Source organism: Hemitrygon akajei, chromosome 9, assembly GCF_048418815.1.
Source record: "Hemitrygon akajei chromosome 9, sHemAka1.3, whole genome shotgun sequence".
NCBI lineage: Eukaryota > Metazoa > Chordata > Chondrichthyes > Myliobatiformes > Dasyatidae > Hemitrygon > Hemitrygon akajei.
Genome location: NC_133132.1, coordinates 68,592,304 through 68,612,865, shown reverse-complemented (window position 1 = coordinate 68,612,865; position 20,562 = coordinate 68,592,304). Strand labels below are relative to the sequence as shown.

At 40.0% G+C, this 20,562-nt stretch overlaps 1 protein-coding gene across 1 annotated transcript in view; it reads right to left on the bottom strand.

The window, feature by feature from the left end:
* Positions 1–20,562, bottom strand: part of lbr (lamin B receptor) — a 63,048-nt gene that overhangs the window by 20,763 nt on the left and 21,723 nt on the right. Inside the window, exons 2-7 of the mRNA XM_073056243.1 lie at positions 14,292–14,459; positions 9,817–10,005; positions 8,768–8,857; positions 7,861–8,023; positions 7,327–7,523; positions 1,795–1,849 (exon numbers count right to left, since the gene is read on the bottom strand). Of these exons, the coding sequence (XP_072912344.1) occupies positions 1,795–1,849; positions 7,327–7,523; positions 7,861–8,023; positions 8,768–8,857; positions 9,817–10,005; positions 14,292–14,456 (859 nt within the window). The 5' untranslated portion in view covers positions 14,457–14,459. The remainder of the gene's footprint in view (positions 1–1,794; positions 1,850–7,326; positions 7,524–7,860; positions 8,024–8,767; positions 8,858–9,816; positions 10,006–14,291; positions 14,460–20,562) is intronic.

The following is a 20,562-nucleotide window of genomic DNA, read 5'->3' as shown; positions in this document are numbered from 1 at the left end:
TTGACAAAGGAGAGGCAGTGGACGCCATTTACTTGGATTTTCAGATGGTGTTTAATAAGGTGCCACATGATGCTGCTGAGCAAGATAAAATCCTATGGCACTATAGGAAAAATACTGGCATGGATAGCAGAATGGCTGACAGGCAGGAGGCAGCAAGTGGGAATAAAAGGGTCATTTTCTGGTTGGCTACTGGTGACTAGTGGTGTTCCTCAAGGGTCAGTATTGGGACCTCTGCTTTTCACAGTGTTAATGATTTAGATAATGGAATTGATGGCCTCGTGGCAAAGTTTGTGGATGATACGAAGATAGGTGGAGAGGTAGGTAGTGCTGAGGAAGCAATGTAATTGCAGCAGGACTTAGACAAATTGTAAGAATGAGCAAAAAAGTGGTAGATGGGATACAGTGTTGGGAAGTGTATGATAATACATTTTGGCAAAAGGAACAATAGTGTGGTCTATTATCTAAATGGGGAGAAGGTTCAAACATCAGACGTGCAGAGGGACTTAGGAATCCTCGTGCAAGACTCCCAGAAGGTTAATTTTCAGGTTGAGTCTGTGGTAAAGGCAGCAAATGCAATGTTGGCATTTATTTCAAGGGGAATAGAATATAAAAACAAGGAGATAATGCTGAGCCTTTATAAGATACAAGTCAGGCTGCACTTGGAGTATTGTCAGCAGTTTTGGGTCCCATACCTCAGAAAGGATATGTTGTCATTAGAGAGAGTCCAGAGGAGAGAGGTACTCCGGGACCATGCCAGAATCAAGTGATTCTTGAAACATCATGACCAATCACAAAGATGATTCCGCATATGAAGGGGTTAACATATGAGAAGCGTTTGGCAGCTTTGGGCCTGTACTCACTGTAATTTAGAAGAACGCGTGGAGATCTCATTGAAATCAACTGAATGATGAAATGACTAGATAGGCTGGATGTGGAGAGGATGTTTCCTATGCTCGGGGTAGCCAGAACTAGAGGGCATAGCCTCAAAATTGAGGGGCGACCCTTTAGAACAGAGGTAAGGAGGAATTTTTTTTTAGCCAGAGAGTAGTAAATCTGTGGAATGCTCTGTCACAGACTGTGGTGGAGGCCAAGTCTGTGCATATATTTAAGGCAGAAGTTGATAGTTTCCTGATCAGTCAGGGCATCGAAGGATATGGTTTGAAGATAAGTATATGTGGTTGAGTGGGATCCAGGATCAGCCATGATGGAATGGTGGAACAGACTCGATGGCCCATTTCTGCTCCTACGTCTAATGGTCTTATGAATAATAGCACAACTAGTGAAGTAAGAAATCATCAATCCTGTTAGCTCTGAGCAGGCTATTAGGCACACTGTGTCCATATTCTATTCATATCAGATTATTCCAACACAATATCATAACCTTGCCTTTTTCTATCATCTTTACCATTTTGTTCAAGCAAACTATACTAACCTCAGCACAAGTTCCAGTAATACTTTAGCTAAAAACATTTCTTCTAAACCTCATTTAGACTTCTGGTTTGATTCTTGCCTGATGACTCAAAGCGTGCACAAATTAAAACACAATTCTTATTCAACATTTCAAACTGCTTACATACTGCACATTCTCTGCCCTCTATCCCCAGACAGTGGCACTTAATATTATACTATTTCATTTAATCACATTGCCCTTCGTTGGTATGCTGTACATTCATTCTTCAAGTAGAAGGGAAGACACGGATTAGGAAATAAAATACCAATGCTTACAGATGGAAGAGATTTTGGGATTTGAAGCAAATCTCCTGTTCTTAATAACTTTATCAACTAAGTACATACCATTGATTCTGTATTTAAGTGTCTTTCCATTTGCTAGTGGCACTCCATCAACAACCTGTATTTAACAGAAATAAACAGAGAAATTAACTGACCAATCAAGACTATTACTGAAATTGGAGGAAAAATGAAAGGGTGAGGACCAGGTTTTAAGTAACAAACTGCTATAAAATTGATAGTCATAATGAGAGCCAACTTTCTCAAGTCAGACTACAAATAGTTGTCCGCAGGGCCAAAATAATAATTCAGTATTGAAACCACAAGAGTAAAGCTACCTGCAATCACAGTCTTCGCCCATTTGAAGTAGATGTTCAATTAAATTTATCTATAAAGATTACTCCTTACTAAAAAAAGTTTTTTAAAAACAGTTCAGGGCTTTCACAAACAGGAAATTAAGTCATAAGTCTTGGTCACTATCAGCACCAATCACTCTCAAGTCAGGAATAAAGCTGTAGTAGTAAGCTTTCTCTACGCTATCCACAAGCATACCTTTTTCAAGACATAACTTTCCTCAAATACTAAGTGCAATTAATGACTAAATTCAGGAATGTGTTAGGTACAAATTTGTTAGACGTTGTGCAAGGTACTTTAACATAGCCTATTGACAGATTTGTAGGACAGGACAGTATGCCACTACAATGATCAAACTTTTCAAGAACACATCCAAATGTTTGTCCAAAGAGAAAGCATTCCTTAGAAGGGAAGTTTCTAAGAGAGAAAAAGACTTCTAAAATACAAGAGATACAATCTGAAGAAATTATGTAGTCCAATAATTCAATTGCTTCATGCCTCTACCATAGCCACACTTTGCCATTGTCATAGAAACAGGCCCTTCAACACAAACTTGCTCTTGCTGATCGAGGTGTCTAGCTGATTAATTCCTTTTGCTTTCACTTGACCCATATCCCTTTGAAACCTTTCCTATACAAGTCCCTATCCAAATCTCCTGTATAGAGCATACAACTGTTTCAAAAGAATGTGGAGAACGTGAGGTATATAGAGCAGAAGGACATGGAAGTATGGATGTATTAGTCATTTAAAGTGGTAGGGCAATAGAAAGCAGTTAGAATTGTAGGCTTTATCAATAAAGGCACATAGTGTATAAAAAACAGGGACGTCATTCAGCTTTTTTATTTAACCAATGGTTGATCTGAGTTAGAATGTTGTATTCAATTGTTGTTGTTTCATTATGGAAGAGCATGGATGCACAGGACTGGGTCCGGAAAAGATTTGTTTCTTTGGCTGAGGGGCTACAATTAATAGGATGGATTGGAGAGGCTGGGGCTGCTTCCTTTGAAGAGGTCAAGGCAGGCATGGGCAAACTACGGCCCGCAGGCCATATGCAGCCCGTTAAGCTTTTTAATCCGGCCCGCAGAACTTGATGAAATTATATTAATAAACCTTGTTAACACCTCAGATCCATCCTGAGAATCGCCACAACAAAACTAAATCCAGACTTTGATGCGCTGGCTAAAAAGGGAGAACAACAACACTGTTCCCACTGAAATTAAAAATAAGTTTCTTCATTGTGTTATGTAAAAAAATGCATTTGAAAATATTTTTTTCAATAAGCCTTACATGTTACATGTCATTTCTGTTAAGTGATGGACATGAGTAGTGCACAGGTGCACGTACGTTCTCAAAATAAAAAATGCGCTCCAGATCAAATAACGCGCTCCGCATACTGGCGCGCTGTCACTGTTCTGTCAGTGACACTGGTCGTTGTTGAGTTTTGGCACAGGGGACAATTGAATAAGAAGGAGCAGGACAAGTAGACCTGCATCTCCTACCGTTTTTGAAATAAAGACAGTCAGGAGGAGAGTGATGATGATAATATCTTGAAGGATAACAGAATTTTCAGTGCTTTAAAATAATAACTGTTACTATTAAAAAAGCTGTATTTTATTCATTTAATTTTCAGTGTTTTAAAAGTCATTTCAATAAATAGCTAGATACCATGGGACTTCAAAGACAGATATTTTGTTGTAATGCATTTGTTCATTTTCAATTGAAATTAAAGCACATGTTTTCTACATATCCCATGATATTTTATTTTCTCTTATGAGGTGTATTACCAAAACACTCCGTCCATCTGCTCCTGGTCTGGCCCCCCTGTCAAATTTTAGAACCCTTTGTGGCCCACAAGTCAAAAAGTTTGCCCACCCCTGGGTCAAGGCATAACAGAAGTATAAGTATATAATAGAAGTAGATATATGTGCACAGTGGATAAGCAGAAGGCTGGCTTTGTTGGTGGAAGGTTTGAGGACTAGAAGTCACAGGTATAAAAACAAGGGGAAGAGAATTAATAATCTGGAATCTGGAGAGCAGTCCTTGCAGATATGGAGTCAAGTTCTATTAGATAAACATATGGCAAGGAAAAATTTGTTAGGCTATGGAGAACAGTCTTGGTTAGAACCAGACTCCTGTCTGTGCTATAATCATGCCATGGTTCTACAAAGTCCTACAAGTCTGCAGAATAGAACTTCTTAGGACAAGCAGAGATAGGCAAACATATGTTCCTGTGAACTTACAAAAATTCTGTTTACCAAATGTTACATTTATTGTCTATTATAGAGAAAACATCTGGTAATAAAAAAGTACTTGTGGACCTTTAAAATATGGGCCTTAGGCTCAGGAAAGAACTACAAAGAAAAAATAAAACACACTTTTGTTTAAAAACAAGATGTGAATCCTTGATTTCACAATCTCTGTCATAGCTCTTAGACGTCCATTTGCATTGCACTCTCGGTAACTGTAATACTATATTCTGTATTGTTATTACTTTTCCCTTTTACTATCTCAAAGTACTGTTTTGAAATAACCTGCATGGAAACTAAGTTTTTCCACTGTATCTTGGTATATATGATAATAATTTTAAAAATTTGAATATCAAAGCCAAAAAGGCTTTCTTTTTAACTGAAGAAAAAGGAGTAGAAATTCCAGTTTAGTAAGTTTTCAAATGTTCCATTTATACAAAGGAGGAAATAAATTTTTCAGGCTGTGGCAACTAGGACTTCAATTATTGCATGGTAGAGTAGAGAGCAGCACAGCACATTAGTGGTTGTAAGGAATTTGTACACTCTCCCCTTGACTGCTTGTGTTTCTGCCGAGTACTTTGGTTTCCTCCAACATTCCAAAGTCATCTGGGTTAGGGGTAGTAAATTCTGGGTAATGCCATGCTGGCACCAGAAGCATGGCAATACTCACAGGTTGTTCCCAACCACAGTCCTCAAACTGGGTTAGTTGTCGACACAAACAATGCATTTCATTATGTTTTGATGCATGTTACAAATTTGTAATATTTTCATTCTCACACTGGGCAGCAGAGTGGCACAGCTAGTACAGCTGCTGCATCACAGCTCCAGTGAGCTGAGTTTGATCCTAATCTTGTGGAGTTTACAAGTCCTACTTTTCCTGCAGGTACTCCAATTTCCTACCACATTCTAAAAAAGTGATAGGTTGACTGCTGTGTATTGTCCCTAGAAATAAATGAGTGGAAAATCTGGGAGAGGGAGTTGATGGGAATGAGTAGAGTATAAAATAGATTAGAGTAGGATCAGTGTAAAAAATGGTGGTTGCTCATTAGATGGTCGGAAGACCTGTTTCTGTGCCTTCTCTCTGTGTGACTGTCACACTTGGAATGTTTTACAGATATGACAGAAAAGTAGATTACTGATGCTCAACAACACACACAAAATGCTGGTAGAACACAACAGGCTAGGCAGCATCTATAGACAGAAGCGATGTTGACATTTCGGGCCGAGACCCTTCGTCAGGACTAACCGAAAGGAAAGATAGTAAAAGATTTGAAAGTAGAGGGGGGAGGGGGAAATACGAAATGATAGTAGTAGACCGGAGGGAGTGGGATGAAGCTAAGAGCTGAAAAGGTGATTGGCAAAAGTGATACAGAGCTGGAGAAGGGAAAGGATCATGGGACGGGAGCCCTCAGGAGAAAGAAGGGGGGGGGGGGGGAGAGCACCAGAGGGAGATGGAGAACAGGCAAACAACTAAATATGTCGGGGATGGGGTAAGAAGGGGAGGAGGGGCATTAACAGAAGTTAATCCGCATCTCTCCCATTTCCCGCACATCTGCCCTCACCCCATCTATCCACCACCCCACTCGGGATAGGGTTCCCCTTGTCCTTACCTACCACCCCACCAGCCTCCAGGTCCAACATATAATTCTCCATAACTTCCGACACCTCCAACAGGATCCCACTACCAAACACATTTTTCCCTCCCCCCCCCTTCTGCTTTTCGCAGGGATCGCTCCCTACGCGACTCCCTTGTCCACTCGTTCCCCCCCCATCCCTTCCCAATGATCTCCCTCCTGGCACTTATCCTTGTAAACGGAACAAGTGCTACACCTGCCCTTACACTTCCTCCCTCACCACCATTCAGGGCCCCAGACAGTCCTTCCAGGTGAGGCGACACTTCACCTGTGAGTTGGTTGGTGTGGTATACTGTGTCCGGTGCTTCCGGTGTGGCCTTTTATATATTGGCGAGACCCGACGCAGACTGGGAGACCGTTTCGTGGAACACCTACACTCGGTCCGCCAGAAAAAGCAGGATCTCCCAGTGGCCACACATTTTAATTCCACATCCCATTCCCATTCTGATATGTCTATCTATTGTCAAAATGAATCCAAACTCAGGTTGGAGGAACAACACCTTATATACCGGCTGGGTAGCCTCCAACCTGATGGCATGAACATTGACTTCTCTAACTTCCATTAATGCCCCTCCTCCCCTTCTTACCCCATCCCTGACATATTTAGTTGTTTGCCTGTTCTCCATCTCCCTCTGGTGCTTCCCCACCCCCTTCTTTCTCCTGAGGCCTCCCGTCCCATGATCCTTTCCCTTCTCTAGCTCTATATCACTTTCGCCAATCACTTTTCCAGCTCTTAGCTTCATCCCTACTCCTATCATTTTGCATTTCCCCCTCCCCCCTCTACTTTCAAATCTCTTACTATCTTTCCTTTCGGTTAGTCCTGACGAAGGGTCTCGGCCCGAAACGTCGACATCGCTTCTCCCTATAGATGCTGCCTAGCCTGCTGTGTTCTACCAGCATTTTGTGTGTGTTGTTGTTTGAATTTCCAGCATCTGCAGATTTCCTCATGTTTACTGATGCTCAATCTCCCCACTTCTGTTAATTGTCAGCATGCGTTTTTAACAAAGAAACCAGGGGTCTATTAGCGAGATTCAAATAAAACTGCTGCTAAAACCTAGTAGTAGGGTCATTCAAAATGAGTGCCCAGACACAAGTTTAAAAGTAGTTTCTTGCCAAGCTGCAAATAGTCTCACCCTGAAGAATTCAGAACTTTCCTCCAGAGGAAATTCTAACCCAAAAGAATAGGTAGCTATCTAAAAGCAGACAAAATGGGTAGAAAATCTGTAGTTTCATCCATAGTAATTTTCACGAATACAAACCAAAACCATTTAATAAGAAAAACATTCACATTCAAATTTCTGTTTACATTCCCAAATGATGCATCTTTTCCATTTATAGAAAATCACCAAGCGAACTTGAATTACCTTTCCAATTGGCAACATATAAAGTAGTGCCTGAAAAAGGAACCACAGGACAAAGATGCCAAAGGCAGTACTGTTCCATAGAGCCAGGGGATGTGGAATTTGTGGTGGTAAATTCAGAATACTGGGTTCATCTTGTGTACACATCAACAGCAGGAGAATGAGAATAGCAGGCAACAAGAATATCATAACAGCAGCACCTAAAATTAAAAGACAAATTATTTTACAGATTTTATTGCACAGTTCAGCAAAACTGTCTAAAAAGTAGAATTATTCACTATTCTATCTAAAGGAGCACAATTTACAAGAAAAAATATGCTAGAGAAGGAAAATTATGTTCAATCTACGGTTTTGAATTAGCTAGGATGATGATCATAGTTAATGTAATGTACAACATATTTTGTTTTAAAAGCACAATCATCCAGGAGCTACAGCGAGCCCCAACTAATTCAATACTTGTGTGACACATGTTGGACAAGACCAGCATTTGAGGGATGGAGGAAATAACCAAGATCAAAAGCATACTCTTAGTCTTACCAACTCGTGCTCCGAACCCGCGCTCTTGGATCTGCACTACTTGCTTCTTAGCATGTAGATGGCCATCTTTTGCCTCCAGGTTTACAAGTTTTGCCTCTTCTTTCTTGGCTTGTAGATTGTACAGGCCCAACTGATCTGTTACAGTTTCTTTGCATGTCTTTTGCTGAAGGTTGAGAGAGATGGGAAAAGGCAGAAAATTACTTGCTGAAATATAGGACCCAGTAATGGCTGGTGAACAGTGCAGCAGTTAAAATACTGAATGAATAATACAGGACCCTCAACTAACAGCCCAAGGTTCAAAACTTACCATGGCAACAGCTGAATTTAAAATTCTATCAATAACTTGACAATTTTAAGAAGGTTGAAACTACGAGTAATAATAATCACAAAAATCTCCAGTGAATCTACTATTAAAATTTCCCTGAGTTCACCAAAGTCTTTCAAGGGAGGAATTCCACCTCTCTACAGCACTTTATCCCAGCTTGCCCATTCCCTCTACCACTAAGCAACCCCTCTCGCTGAAACCACACCTACTACTAAGCCATTTGCTTCACCTTCCTGGCCAGTGATTCTCAAACTCACTCAGTCAATAGGCAGTTCCACCTACCCCTAAGCCCTCCATCCCTCTGCTCTCAGGTCTCCACCTTGACTCTCAAACAATCCCACTTCACTCCTATAGGCCCCTTTTACTTAACCTCTCCACCACCCAACATCAGTCATACTCTCTTTCAACCTCTCTTCTCCCAGTTTCTTATTCCCTCTACAATTGGAAGCATTGCATTTAGAAATTCAATAAAAGCAAGCATAATGGGAATGTAGAAACAACTCATTAATATATCAGTCTAAGTAACTTCTGTTACTGAAAATAACATTACTGTTGTTCAAAACACTGAAAAGCTTTTTCTACCTCAATGAGTCTGTAGATCTTGTTCTTCTCTTTCTCTCCGGTGTAGTCTCTCACACATGTAGCTTTACTGTTGGTGCTATTTTCTTGAATCTTCCCATTCAAAAAGATATCAATTAAACATTTAGAGCTTAAGTACCATTATAATATTTTACAAAAAACAGCTTTGATAAATGTGTCTGATCATACCAGAAGTAGAGCAACAACTACACTTGCTAAACTGAATTGTGGTCCAACTCAAGAGGTCCAATTAAAACTTCAATCTTACTCTCTTTTACCAGGACTATAATCTTATAGACATTTCTACATAAAATTAACATATGTGCTTATGGAAAATTCCATCCTCTGCCTTGCCCTTTCAGTATCCCTGTGTTCATCATACCCAAGCACAGAAAAAGTCAGCAGAGTTTTTGTCAGGGTTTCTTGAACTAACAGAATGATCAAGAGCCCACAGATTAGAATGGACTTAAGCAGATATATTGAAAGTTGAGGTAAAAGATCAGTCAAAAACTACTGTATGGCAGAACAGGAACAAAGGAAGCCCTTACTGTCGATATCCTCAGACTTTTATCTGCACAATCTGACCATTACCTCACCTGTTTGACCAACTTCTTGTCAATTCCCATTTCCATTCTTCCACTCTAGGATCCGTAACCAACGTACCCTCATACCCTCTCCACCTTAAACCCACCAATGTCACAATAGAAGACGACTTATGATGACAGACAGTATAGAGCATCATGCATCATGCAACAGAATAGCAGACACCCCTTGCAGGCCAAAAGGAATTTGTCCCAGGATATCCACGATAGTGGGTTTTCCTGCATAAGAGCAATACGTGTCATAGCAAACTTCCAGCCAGACCTCTGTTTAGCAAAAGCAGCAACGGCAGTGTGTGTAGTGATGAAGGCAATTGAGCACTTCATTCTTCCACTCTCACACACTTAACTTTCAATGAACTTCAGTATTTGTGCATTCAACTCCTATAGCTATACGAACAGACTGTAAAGTCAAGTCTATGAGTTTTTTTAAATTGAATTAATACCACATACCTGATGGGCAGATTTCAGTTTACTTATATCAACTGTTCGTACTTCTTCCTTTTCCACTAATTTCCTAGGCTCCTTGCCCCGGGAGTTTGACTGCTTGGGTGTCTGTGTCCTGGCAGGAGACCGTGATCGAGATCGACTGCGTTGTCTGGAACCTGAACTGCTTTTCTTCGTTTTAAAGAAATTTAAGGACTAAAAGTAAAATACAATGTCTGAATTTCTAGCAATGATATTTCAGCTTCCCTTTTACATACAAGTCAAAGGGCTTTGTATTCACTTCCAAATCCATTCCAAAATACCCATATTTTGTTTATACAAAAAGCTCCTTGCAACTGATAATGCTTCAACTATATAGCAGGTATGAAGCCAGAATGACCTCATGCACAGTGGTGTTAGAAATTTTGTGAACCCTGTAGAACTTCTATTTCTGCATAAATATGACCCAAAATGTGATTAGATCTTCATGAAGACCTAAAACTAGATAAAGAAAACACAGTTAAATAACACAAAAAACATTATACCTGTTTGTTCATTTATTTATTAAGAAAAATGATCCAATATTACATATATTTTTTGGAAAAAGTATGTGAACCTCCAGGGTAATGCCTTCTACAAAAGCTATTTGGAGTCAGGTGTTCCAATCAGTGAGATAAGATTGGAGGGGTGGGTTGTAGAGGTGCCTTGCCCCATAAAAAAAAGACACAAAGTCAAGTGCCTGCTCTTCAAGAAAGATCTGTTTATGTGCAACATGCCTTGACCAAAACAACTTTCAGAGGACCTTAGAAGAATTGTAGAGATGCATGAAGCTGGAAAAGGCTACAAAAGCATTTCTAAAGACCTCAGCATTCATCAGTCCAAAGTAAGAGAAATTGTCTACAAATAGACAAAACTCAGTACTGTTGCTACTCTCCCTAGGAGTGGGCATCCTACAAAGATTACACCAACAGCATAACATGCAACGCTGAAGGAGCTGGAAAAGAACCCAAGGGTAACAGCAAAAGACCTGCAGAAATCTCTAGAACTTGCTAAAGTCTCTTAACAAATCCACTATAAGCACTGAACAAGAATAGTGTTCATGGAAAGACACTACAGAGGAAGCCACTGCTCTCCAAAAAAAAAATTGTAGCACATCTCAAGTTTGCAAGACACCTGGATGTTCTACAATGCTTCTGGGACAATGTTCTGTAGAAACTTCTTGGAAGAAATGCACATTGCTACGTTTGGAGGAAAAGGGGAATTGCACACCAACACCAAAATCTCTATCCCAACTATGAAGCATAGTGGAAGGAGCATCATGGTTTGGGGCTGCTTTGCTGCCTCAGGGCCTGGACAGCTTGCAATCATAGAAGGAGCAATGAATTCAAAATTTTATCAAGACATTTCACAGGAGAACGTCAGTTTAGCTGTCTGTCACCTGAAGCTTAATGGATAATGCAGCAAGACAATGATCCGAAAGACAAATCAACAACAGAATGATTAAAAAGAAAATTTGTGTTTTGGAATGGCCGAGTCAAAGTCCTAACCTAAATCCTGTAGGAATGTTGTGGAGCCGAAGCAAGCAGTTCTTGCAAGGAAGCCTACCAACATCCCAGTTTTGTAAGGAGGAATGATCTAAAATTCCTCCAAGCCAATGTGCAGGACTGATCAACAATACCAGAAATGTTTGAAGTTGTTGCTGTACAAGGGGGTCACATCAGTTCACAAACAAAGATTCACATACTTTTTCCAACAAATACATGAAATATTGGATATATTTTCTCCAGAAATAAGTGCACAAGTATAATGTTTTTCGTGTTGTTTATTTAATTGGGTTCTCTTTATCTAGTTTTAGGACTTACATGAAGATCTGATCACATTTTAGGTCATATTTATGCAGAAATAGAGAAAATTCTACAGGGTTCACAAACTTTCTAGCATCACTGTATTACTGGCCACTACTCAAATATTAAATATTCCCACAAGCAATGGGACTGAAGTATGTTGTGGGAGTTAATTATATAATACTGCTGGAGGAAAACATTCAACAAAAAACTTTTTTTTCTTTAAAAAAGCTAGGCTTAAAAAAGAAACATCAGGGGGACAAGGTCACTGTATAACTCAAATTAATACCTACAGTGGCACACATTTTACTTCTTCTCCAACTCCAATGGATGTAGTCAAAGTTGTACAGCATAGAGAAAACAGGCTACATAAAGTGATGGATACAGAAGTCCATCACAGGCAAAGCCCTTCCCACCACTGAGCACAGTTACATGCAGTGCTGTCACAAATAAACAGCATCTATCAGAAACTCAACCATCCAAGCCATGCTCTCATCTCAATACCTACATTGGGAAAAGGTACAGAAGCCTTAAGTCTCACGCCACCAGGCTCAAGGACATCTATTACCCTACAACCATCAGGCTCTGAACTGGCGTGGATAACTTCAATCACTACATTGAACTGATTCTATGACCTACAGACTAATTTTCAAGGACTCTTTGTAATCATGCTCTATTATTTTTATTTGCAATGCTTGTATTTTGCACGTTGGTTGTCCATCATCATCTATTTAAGTACAGCTTTTCATAAAATTCTATTGTATTCTATTTTCCCTGTAAATGTCTGCAAAAAAATGAATCTCAAGTCAAGATAGCATATGTACTTTGATAATAAATTTACTTGGAACTGGACCCGAAGAGTTCATGCTAACTAGTGAGCATTCATCTTTACTATTTTCTAGCAGTTGGCCATGGCCTACTATGCCTAGGCAATTCAGTGATCATCATAAAGGATATTAACATTTCACCTCTCAACAAAAAGTCAAATGAATTGATGAGACATGACCTCTCACAAGCTAAGCAATGCTAACTTTCCCTAATCAGCCCTTGTTTTTCCAAATGCAAATGAATCTTGTCCCTCAGAATCCCTTCCAGTAACTTTCCCACCACTGATGCAAGGTTCACTGGCCTCTGGTTTCCTGGCTTATTCTTGCCACCTACTTAAAGCCAAAAGATTAGCTATCCTCCAGTCTTCCATTGCCATAGCCATGACTAACAAAGATACAAAATTCTTTGCCAGGACTACAGCAATTTCTGCCTTTGCTTCCCACAATATCCTACGATACATCAGATCTTAGGAATTTATCCGCCTTTATGTGCTTCAAGGCCATGAATAACTTCTTCAAAATGTCAATATGGTTCGGGATATCACTGTTCTCTGCTCTACTCACTAACTTACATTTCCTTCTCCAAGATAAATGCAAATGAGAAGAACTCATGTCCAATTATCAAAACATTCAATCCAGATGCATCACAGCTTAGTATGCCAACTGTTCTGCCTGAGACTACAAGAAATTGCAGTTATGGACACAGCTCAGCCCGTCATAAAAACAAACAGCCCATAACTGTCTATACTTATCACTGACTTGGAAAAACAACCAACATAATCAGAGACACCACCCACCTCAGATATTCCCTCTTCTCCTCCCTATCGGACAGAAGATAACCACTTGAAAGCACACATCATCATACAGAAGGACAGCTTCTATCCTGCTGTCATGACACTTGAATGGACCTCTTATATGCCAAGGATGACCTCGACTTTACAATCTATCTCAACATGGCTTTTACAAAAACTAAGCTTAAAAAAAATCAGCAGGGGAACAAGGTAACTGTATAACTCACCTTGACACCTATTTGTCTACCTGTACTGCACTTTCTCTGTAACAGCAACAGTATATTTTACATTCTGTTGTTTTTCCCTGGTACTACCTCAATGTACATATGCATTGAAAAGATCTGTATAGATGGCTTACAAAACCTATGTTGTTCACTGTGTATCTTCCAACTTCCCTTTCCATGCCCACCCTGACCTGTCTGTATTTCACCTTCTCCACTGCCACAGTGAGACCAAATGTAAACTAGAAGAATGCCTCATATTCTGCCTGGGTAGCCTACAACCCAGATGGTATGAATATTGAATTTTCCAAATGTCAAGTTACCCACACCCTGCAACTTACATCATTTTAGTCAAGTTCTCTCTTTTTGGTTTATCTTTTTCAACCTAATCTTCCCGCACCCCACCCCCTTAACAAGACCTATTAGCCTCCTCCACCAGGTTCCATCTGCACATTATCCACATATCCATCTGCAGGGTTCCTTTGCCCTGGTTCATCTTTCCTATACCCCTCCCTCCCCCAACTAGTTCCACTATTACCTACCCCTCCCTTTCACTTCCATATACAGACATCTTCTTTCTATTCCCTTAGTCCTGATGCAGAGCCTCCCTGAAATATTAATCATCCCTATGCCTCCATGGATGCTGCTTGACCCGGTGATTTCTTCTTGCAAGGTTTTTTTTTTACTCCAGATTCCAGCATCTACAACCTTTTGTGTCTCCAAGGGTTGAGAAGAATATTAAAATATTATCAGATCTGCATACTATAGTCCTGATAGATTATTATTTGCAATCTTAAAATCTTCAGTGACCAGCCTTACCTTAATATCACTTTCTTTTAGATTCAGTTCTGTCCCATCCTTGTACTTTACTGTATACAACTGGGTGCTCTTGTTGTAACTCATTACTTGCACCTCGTAGTATAGGTGACCACCTGGCCAACGGCCCATTACTACTTCCCCAACTGAGAACGTTTTGGATGGCATTGTCTGCATAGAAAACATTTGATCATTTGTGGTGATTAGAAAGAAATGAAAAATAAAGCTTCCTGGTCAATGATTACAATCACTTCTTCCTTCAATTCTAATACATGCACGAATCACAAAAGAACAAATGGTTAACAGTGATGTAATAGATTATGTTTATCTAGATCTGTAAAAGGCCTTGGATGACAAACTCAATAATAAACTATTAAGGCCAGATATAGCTACTCTTATTGGAAGGTGGTAGTCCACATGGATCAGTACTTGAGTCAGATTCATACAGCACGGAAACAGCCCTCTCAACCTAACTGTACATGCCAACTAAGATGACCATTATACTAGTCCCACTTGCCCTTGTTTGGTCCAATCCCTCTAAACAATTCCCATCTATGTACTAGTACAAGTACATTTTAAATGTTAGATCACAAGACCATAAGACATAGGAGCAGAATTAGACACTCAGCCCATTGAGTTTGTTCTGCCATTCCATCATGGCTGATTTAAAATCCCTCTCAACTCCATTCTCCTGCCTTCTCCCTGTAACCTTTGACGCCATGTCTAACCAAGAATCTATCAACCTCTGCTTTAAACACACTCAATGACTTGGCCTCCAAAGGCATCTGTGGCAATGAATCCCAGATTCACCACCCTCTGGCTAAAGAAATTAGTCCTCATTCCTGTTCTAAATGGATGTTCCTCTATTCTAAGACAGTGTCCTCTGGTCGTAGACTCCCCCACTATAGGAAATATCCTCTCCACATCCACTCTATCTAGACCTTTAAATATTTGATGCGTTTCAATGAGAAACGCCTCTGCTCCCATCCCCCCAATTCTTCTAAATTCCAAGAGTACAGGCCCAGAGTAATCAATCAATGATATTTGTTAACCCTTCCATTCCCAGAATCATTCTCATGAACCTTCGCTGGACCCTCTCCAGTGCCAACACATCTTTTCTTAGACAAGGGGCCTAAAGCTGTTAAAAATCTGACCTAACGTCTTATAAAGCTTCAGCATCACTTCCTTGCTCTCATATTCTAGCCCTCCTGAAATTAATGTTAGCATTCCTTACCACCATTTCAACCCACCTTTAGGGAATCCTGCACAAGGATTCCCAAATCCTTCTGTACCTCTAATTTCTGATTTTTTTCCTTGGTTAGAAAACAGTCTACACCTTTAGTCCTTCTACCAAAGTACATGACCATACACTTCCCGACACTATATTCCATCTGCCACTTCTTTGCCCATTCTTTCAATCTGTCCAAGTCCTTCTGCAGACTCTCAGTTTCTTCAACACTACCTACCCCTCCACCTATCTTTGGCCATAAAGCCATCAATTCCATCATTTAAATTGATATATAATCGGAACACCACTAGTCACTGGCAGTCAACCAGAACAGGACCCCTTTATTCCCAGTCTTTGCCTCCTGCCAGTTAGCCAATCTTCGATCTATGTTAGTATCTTTCCTGTAATACCATAGGCTCTTACCATGTTTAGCAACCCCATTTGTGGCACCTTGTCAAAAGCTTTCTGAAAATTCAAATAAATAGTATCCATTGGCTCTTTGTCTTTCTTGCCTGTTATTTCCTCAAAGAATTCCAGGAGATTTGTCAGGCAAGATTTCCCCTGAAGGAAACCATGCTAACTTTGGCATACTTTTCATGTGCCTCGAAGAACCCCAAAACCTCATCTTTAATAATGGACTTCAACATCTTTCTAACAACTGTGGTCAGATTTACTGATCTATAATTTCCTTTCTTCTGTCTCCTTGCCTTCTTGAAGATTAGAGAGACATTTGCAGTTTTTCAGTCCTCTGGAACCATTCCAGAATCTAGTGATTCTTTAAAAGATCATTCCTAATGCTTCCACAATCTCTTCAGCTAGCTCCTTCAGAATCCCGGGGTGAGTAGTGCATCTCATCCAGGTGACTTTCAGACCTTTCAGCTTCCCAAGTACTTTGTCCTTACTAATAGCAACTACACTCATTTCTGCCCCGACACTCAAATTTCTCACATACTGCTATTGTCATCCACTGTGAAGACTGATGCAAAATACTTAAAAGTTTCTCTGAATTACTACCTCTCCAGTGTAATTTTCCAGCAGTCCAATATTCACTGTTTCCTCTCTTTTACTCTATATACTTTATATTTGAAAAACCGTTGGTATCCTCTTTGATATTATTGGTTAGCTTACCTTTATATTTCATCTTTTCACTCATTATTTTTTAAGTTGCCTTATATTGGTTTTTAAAAGCTGCCCAATCGTCTAGCTTCCCACTAATTTTTTTAATATATGCCCATTCATTTCTACAGATAGCATCTCCCTATAGCACTATGGGATATGGGAGTCGAAAGGGTGCAGAGGGGGATGAGCTATATAGAACAGAGAGATTTATCAGCACATTACAGGCCCTTCTGCCCACAATGTTGTGCCGACCATGTAACCTACACTAGAGACTGCCTAGAATTTCCCTAGCACATAGCCCTCTATTTTTCTAAGCTCCATGTACCTACCTAAGAGCCTCTTAAAAGACTCTATTGTATCCACTTCCACCACTGCTGCTGGCAGTGCATTCCACATACCCACCACTCTGTGTGGGAAAAATTTACCCTGAAATCCCCTTGGTACCCATTTCCAAGCACCTTAAAACTATGCCCCTTGTGTTAGCCATTTCAACCCTGGGAAAAAGCCTTTGGTTATCCACACGATCAATGCTATATGTCTATTTAAATGTGCTTTGAACTGATCTAGTAGTTTTAAGAAAATGTTTCCCTAGCACTGTAGATTGGCATAAGATACATAGTATCGTACAAAAGACGATGAAGTTTATGACTAAGTATGGGTGCAAATGTTTTCAAAACTATTCCAGAACAACTTTAGAAGTGAGGACATCTGTCATAATAAATGTTATTGTAAACAAGTTGTAAGCTAGGCTAAAGGAAAATATATACTTGTGTTAGATGAATAGAGTTAAGTAAAGTTGAGTGTTTTACAATATTGCCAAAAGCAGTTACAACATCAAAGGAGTAAAGCATTTAAAGGGAATGGGGAGAAAACTTGGGTGAGACTTCCTGGTTGCTCCACTATAGCATCTGGGCAATACTGTACATTGTTTTAAAAGTATTGTGATAACTGTCCAATACAATCAGAATTTTATTTTAACTTAGTTTCATTTTATATTTAACTAAATTGACAGTGACTAAAGTTTGGCTAATCATTGCATGATTAATTTCTGCTTAGAATTTCACTGAAAACTTTAGTTTTATTACCTGCTTTATGGCTCATATGACCTTCTTGTGACTAGTATTATTTTTGTTTTTAACGGTGTATATTTTTGATAATGCCATTCTAAATGCATGATTTTATAATTCTTTGACTCATATCATTAAACATGGAAATGGAACAATGGACACGGTAGGTATAAAAACATGAGGATGCCCGTGAGGACTATGTTCTTGTTTATGAACTGTCCAGCTACTTTTTTTTCCCTCAGCAATATTTTTATTGTTTTTTTTAAATCAAGAAAGCATGGTACAAAGGAGGTCTGTGCAGTACATAACAAATGTACAATTCACATCTATGAAAGATGCACCCATAGTACAACCATGCTTTGGTTGCCTCCCAGCCCCTCCCTACCCTTCCCAATTCCCATCTCCAAGCCATCATTGCATTAGCAAAAAGGGTTAAACAGAACCTTTATCCCCACAGAGCTGCATTGGTATAGAGAAGTTGTATTTTCCTAACACATAAACTGTTGTATGTTTACACACCTGAGTTTGTAGAATTTTACCGGAGAACGCTGAAAGTCAGGGAGTTATGTGCAGAGGAAAGGAAGAAGGGGGTGAACCTTTAGTTTGGCTGGGAATTCTGAAAATATTCAAGAAAGGGTCCCCACACCTTTTGGAACTTTATGTGTGAATTGAGAGTTGAATAATGGATCTTCTTAAGGTATAGACTGGACATGATGTCCCTAAGCCACTAAGCATGGGTGAGCGGGGCAGCATCCCTCCTACCTGAGAAAGACTGCGTGCATGGCCAAGAGAGGCAAAAGACAGAATGCGATGTTTGCGTGTCCCCCTCTATGGAGGTGCCGAAAAGAGCAATCAAAGGGTTAGGCTCCAGATTCTAATTAAGTATTTGGGATAGAGTTTGGAAAACATCTCTCCAGTATTTTTCCAAGCTAGGACATGTCCAGTACATGTGAATAAGGGAAGCCTTGCCCCTTTTGCATTTGTCACAGCAGGGATTAACATCTGGGTAAATGTGAGATAATTTAGCTTTAGACATATGGGTCCTGTGTATGACCTTGAACTGTAACAGGCAGTGGCGGGCACATAAACAGGTTGCGTTAACTAACTTGAGAACTGAATCCCATACATCATCTGACAGTGAAAAATTTAAATCTTGCTCCCAAGCAGTTTTAATTTTATCAGGGGGGAGGGCTCGCCTCAGAACCGCTAGCTTGTCACAAGTAGTAGATATGACCTTTGTGCAATGGATTCATGTAAGAGAAACACATCAACAACGTTTATGTCACATGCCTCAGGTTAGTTTGATAACAAAGGGCTGATAAAATGTCTAATTTGCAAATATCTGAAGAAATGAGTGTTGGGTAAGTTAAACTTTGCAGACAATTGTTCAAATGATTCAAAACAGTTGTCTATAAAAAAGTGCCTGATGCCCTTTCTATACCAGTCTTGAAATGTTGGATCATGTACAGAAGGCTGGAAGAGGTGATTATGTAGAATAGGACTTGAAAGCGAGAAGCCATAGAGACCACTATACTTTCTGAACTGAATCCATATTCTCAGGGTGTGCCTGGTAACAGGATTAGCAATTGGTTTAGGCGTAAGAAGAGGGAGTGCGGATCCAAGAAGTGCGAAGTTCAGCTCCATTGCTACCCATATTGGGCAGTCAGATTGGTTGTGGAAATGAGAACAGAAGATGAGATAGCCTATGTTAGCTCCCCAGTAATAAGTGGAAATTGGGCAGAGCCATGCCCCAACGCTTTTAGATTTTTGAAGATGGACTTAATATTAAGTCGGAGCTGCTTGTCCTTCCATAAGTAGGATGATATGACTGAGTCTAGTGAGTCAAAGACTTTAGGAATGAAAATTGGTATGGATTGAAAAAGGTATAAAAATTTAGGAAGGATGTTCATTTTGACAACATTAATTTAGCCCATCAGGGACATGGACAGGGGTGACAACTGTGCGGTAGGCTCTGTTTTGTTTGATTTAACAAATTTGTGAAATTTTCTCCAAAAAGATGCTTATAAATCCTTGTTACTGTGACGCCAAGGTAAGTAAATTAGTTATTCACTACCTTAAAAGGGAGGTTATGGAACTCTGATGCTTGTGCTTCTCCATTTATTGGAAAAAGTTTGCTCTTGTGTAAATTAAGTTTGTATCCTGAAAACTGGCTAAATTTGTTAAAGAATGAGAACATGGGGGGTAGGGAGGTGATCGGGTTTGATAAAAGTAAAAGATTGTCAGCATAAAGGGAGACTTTGTGCTCAACTCCCTCCCTCCAAATCCCTGTCAGATCTGCACAACTAAGGAATGCAATCGCCAATGGCTCTATGGCCAGATCAAAAAGTAACAGGCTTAAGGGGCACCCTTGGTGAGTTCCACATTTGAGACTGCTGAGAGTTGGTCAAAACAGAGGCAGTGGGACACAAATATAACAGTTTAATCCACGTGATTAAATTTGGGCTACTTTTTAAAAAATTTATTAATTTACAGGATGTGGGCGACACCAGCTAAGCCAACATTTATTGCCCATCCCTAGTTGCCCTTGAGAAGGTGGTGATGAGCTGCCTTCTTGAACCGCTGCAGTCCCTGAGGTGTAGGTACACCTATAGTGCTTTTAGGGAGGGAATTTCATAATTTTGTCCCAGCAAGAATGAAGGAATGGCGATATGTTTCCAAGTCAGGATGGTGAGTGACTTGGAGGGGTATTTCTAAGTGGTGGTGTTTCCAGGTATCTGCTGTTCTCGTTCTTCTAGGTGGTTGTTGTTGTGGGTCTGCAAGGTGCTGCCCTAGGAACTTTGGTGCGTTGTACACACAGCTGCAATATTTGTTGATGCTTGTGGAAGGTGTACCAATCAAG